Source organism: Alosa alosa, chromosome 7 (genome assembly GCF_017589495.1).
Source record: "Alosa alosa isolate M-15738 ecotype Scorff River chromosome 7, AALO_Geno_1.1, whole genome shotgun sequence".
In the NCBI taxonomy this organism is placed as follows: domain Eukaryota; kingdom Metazoa; phylum Chordata; class Actinopteri; order Clupeiformes; family Clupeidae; genus Alosa; species Alosa alosa.
In genome coordinates this window covers 1273073-1276674 of record NC_063195.1, presented here as the reverse complement: position 1 = coordinate 1276674, position 3602 = coordinate 1273073, and the positions used below count along the sequence as shown (strand labels likewise).

At 45.7% G+C, this 3602-nt stretch overlaps 1 protein-coding gene across 1 annotated transcript in view; it reads right to left on the bottom strand.

Moving 5' to 3' along the window:
- Positions 1-2606: 2606 nt before the first annotated feature.
- The window catches only part of prkcba (protein kinase C, beta a), a 62144-nt gene continuing 61148 nt past the window's right edge, over positions 2607-3602 (bottom strand). The window contains exon 17 of the mRNA XM_048248334.1: positions 2607-3272. Coding sequence (XP_048104291.1) covers positions 3120-3272 — 153 coding nt within the window. The 3' untranslated portion in view covers positions 2607-3119. The remainder of the gene's footprint in view (positions 3273-3602) is intronic.

Here is a 3602-nt window from a genome sequence, read left to right as displayed (position 1 = left end):
GTCACAAGCGGCCCGAGCTCGCCCGATATTTTAATCACCCGACCGCAACTCGTACCGCAAATATTAATTCAGACAAAATTATACCCGACCCGCGATATGACCCGATTATTTACAAAATGTGTGCTTTTGGTTATAGCCTACCATGCAGTGTGACAGTAGGCCATTTCTGTAAAACAAACTAATTTATTTGCGAAACTTGCAGTAGAACTAAACACAGCTAGGCTTGCAGGACATAATGTTTGCGCAGGAGAAAGAATGAGAATAAGAGCGCAAGCATGCACGCAACCACCAAGGATTAGCTAAACACTAAGACAAGACTTCAAGGCCATAGACATACATTTTTCTTTCGAAAACAGAAATGGTTAAGGCAGCAAGGTAGGCAAGAGAGATATATTGCTGTTCAAAATGTTAGCATAAGAACTAATGCTGAATGAAGCACATACACTGTTTAAAGTAACAGACACAACAAACTAAGGTAACTTTTATGCATGCGCAAACCTATATGGCCTATACATACCGATAGATATGGCTGTGTAGTCTGTGTACCATAACATTTATTCCTGCAGGCGCCTAGCTGCTAGTCTAAAAAAGCCGTTCCAGGTCAGTATATAAAGCTATCTATTGCTTGCTTGAGGTCTGGGAATTGCACTCACTCAGTTTGGCTGGGAGGGCTTAGTCTACCAGTGCCGCGCTTGTGAGGAGTTACTGTATGTTGGTCATGCCTGTTTTGTGGCTGTCATACTTCTAAATGGCTTTGCAAGAAGTACATAAAATATATCTTGCACTACTGTCATCTTCTTTAAGAACCTTTCCAAATATTTCCCATATATGGCTTTTCCTGGAGGGGTGTCTTTATTATTTTAACTTCTCGCGTCTTCAGCTTCTTTAGCGTCTCCATCTCTACCTCTCCACCTCTACAGTCTCCACCTCTACAGTCTCCATCTCTACCTCTCCACCTATGTGGCAAGTAGGTCTACTGTATACTTCAACCAATGATATCTTTGAAAAGCAATTATGAGTTAAATATTGATGCTAGCCTTCTAGTGTTACTTTAAGTATTTTTTAAAAATGTATATTTAATTAATTTTAACTGACCAGCCCACAAATGACCTGTATATAATAAAAAAAGAAAAATTATGACTAAGTAATCTAGGGCTTAATCTTTAAATTTGGTGGACAGCATAACTGGTGTTTATATGTGTGTGTGTATGCACGTGTGTGTGTATGTGTGTGTGTATGTGTGTGTGCGTGTGTGTGTGTGTGTATGTGTGTGTGCGTGTGTGTGTATGCATGTGTGTGTATGCATGTGTGTGTGTATGCATGTGTGTGTGTGTGTGTGCATGTTTATGCATGTGTGTGAGTGTCTGTCTGTATGTGTGTGCAAGTGCATGTGTGTATATGCATGGGTGTGAGTGTGTGTGCATGTTTATGCATGTGTGTGAGTGTCTGTCTGTATGTGTGTGCAAGTGCGTGTGTGTATATGCACGGGTGTGAGTGTCATGCATATGTGTGTGTGTGCAAGTGTATATGCACGGGTGTGAGTGTCATGCATATGTGTGTGTGTGCAAGTGCATGTGTGTATATGCATGTGTGTGAGTGTCTGTCTGTATGTGTGTGCAAGTGCATGTGTGTATATGCATGTGTGTGAGTGTCTGTCTGTATGTGTGTGTGTGTGTGTGCATGTTTATGCATGTGTGAGTGTCATGCATATGTATGTGTGTGTGTATATGCATGGGTGTGAGTGTCATGCATATGTGTGTGTGTGTGTATATGCATGGGTGTGAGTGTCATGCATATGTGTGTGTGTGTGTATATGCATGTGTGTGAGTGTCTGTCTGTATGTGTGTGTGTGTGTGCATGTTTATGCATGTGTGTGAGTGTCATGCATATGTGTGTGTGTGTGTTTATATGCATGTGTGTGAGTGTCATGCATATGTGTGTGTGTGTGTTTTTTGTGCTCCTCACAGCAGCTGTTATTAAAGTGCTCAGATAAACCTGTCCGAGCTGTCACACACACACACACACACACACACATATCCATTAGAACTGTCATTCGGTTTGAACTGGTCTCTTCCAGTTCCAGCTGGTCTCTGGTTCGAGTTGGTCTCTTACGGTTCGAGTTGGTCTCTGGTTCCAGCTGGTCTCTGGTTCGAGTTGGTCTCTTACGGTTCGAGCTGGTCTCTTACGGTTCGAGTTGGTCTCTTACGGTTCGAGCTGGTCTCTGGTTCGAGCTGGTCTCTGGTTCGAGCTGGTCTCTACGGTTCCCAAGTTGGTCTCTTTACTTCAGGAGAGCTGGTCTCTGGTCTCGAGTTGGTCTCACCACAGTTCGAGCTGGTCTCTACGGTTCGAAAGTTGGTCTCTTTTACGGTTCGAGCTGGTCCTCTGGTTTGAGTTGGTCTCACAGTTCAGGAGCTGGTCTCTGGTTGAAGTTGGTCTCATAAGGTTAGCGAAGTTGGTCTCTAGTTCGAAGTTGGTCTCTTTAAGGTTCGAAGCTGGTCTCTTCACAGTTCGAGAGTTGGTCTTTACAGTTCGAGTTGGTCTCTTTACGGTTGAGCTGGTCTCCTGGTTTTAGCGATCTCTGTTGAAAGCTGGTCTCTTTAGTTCAGCTGGTCTCTGGTTCGAGCTGGTCTCTGGTTCGAGCTGATCTCTGGTTTGGTTCTGAACACATCTGGAGAAGGTGGACTGCAAGAAGAGGCTCCTAATCTGGAGTCAGGAGGGGATATAGAGGGATGGCCCTGGGGTTGGAGCAGCAGGGGGTGGCTTAGGGCAGTTGATGTTGGGTTGGAGCAGCAGGGGCTGGCCTGGGGCAGTTGATGTTGGGTTGGAGCAGCAGGGGGTGGCTTGGGGTAGTTGGGGCAGTTGATGTTGGGTTGGAGCAGCAGGGGGGTGGCTTGGGGCAGTTGATGTTGGGTTGGGGCAGTAGCTTTGTTTGTACTTGACACATAGAACTCTGGTCAGGTATGGCTGGACTAGAACGTCAGGCATGGAACTCTGTGCTGGGATACAACATCATACATGGAACCCTGTAGTGGACAGAATGTTCAAATGTGGCATCTCTGGGTTGTGTGAGAATGTTCACGGTGGGCACTCTGGAATGTTCTAGAATGTTCTAGAATGTTCTAGACTTGGATGACGAACTCGGGGTTAGTGTAGGAGAAGCCCTGGAACTCGGTCTGGTCGAGATTCATGATGAAAAGCTTATCTGTGGGGGTCAACTCAACGGCCATCTTGGTGAACTCCTTATCAAAGTTCCCTACGTCCCGCCGGGTTTTCTACAGGGGTAGGAGAGAGAGAGAGAGCAAGGGAACGTGTGATAGAGACAGAGTGAGAGAGAGAGAGCAAGGGAACGTGTGATAGAGAGAGAGTGAGGGAGAGAGCAAGGGAACGTGTGATAGAGACAGAGTGAGAGAGAGAGAGCAAGGGAACGTGTGATAGAGAGAGAGTGAGGGAGAGAGATGAGGGAACGTGTGATAGAGACAGAGTGAGGGAGAGAGAGCAAGGGAATGTGTGAGAGAGAGAGAGAGAGAGAGAGAGAGAGAGAGAGAGAGGGAAAGTGATAAAGACAGAGAGATAGTTGCAGAGATAAAAAAGAGAGGGACACA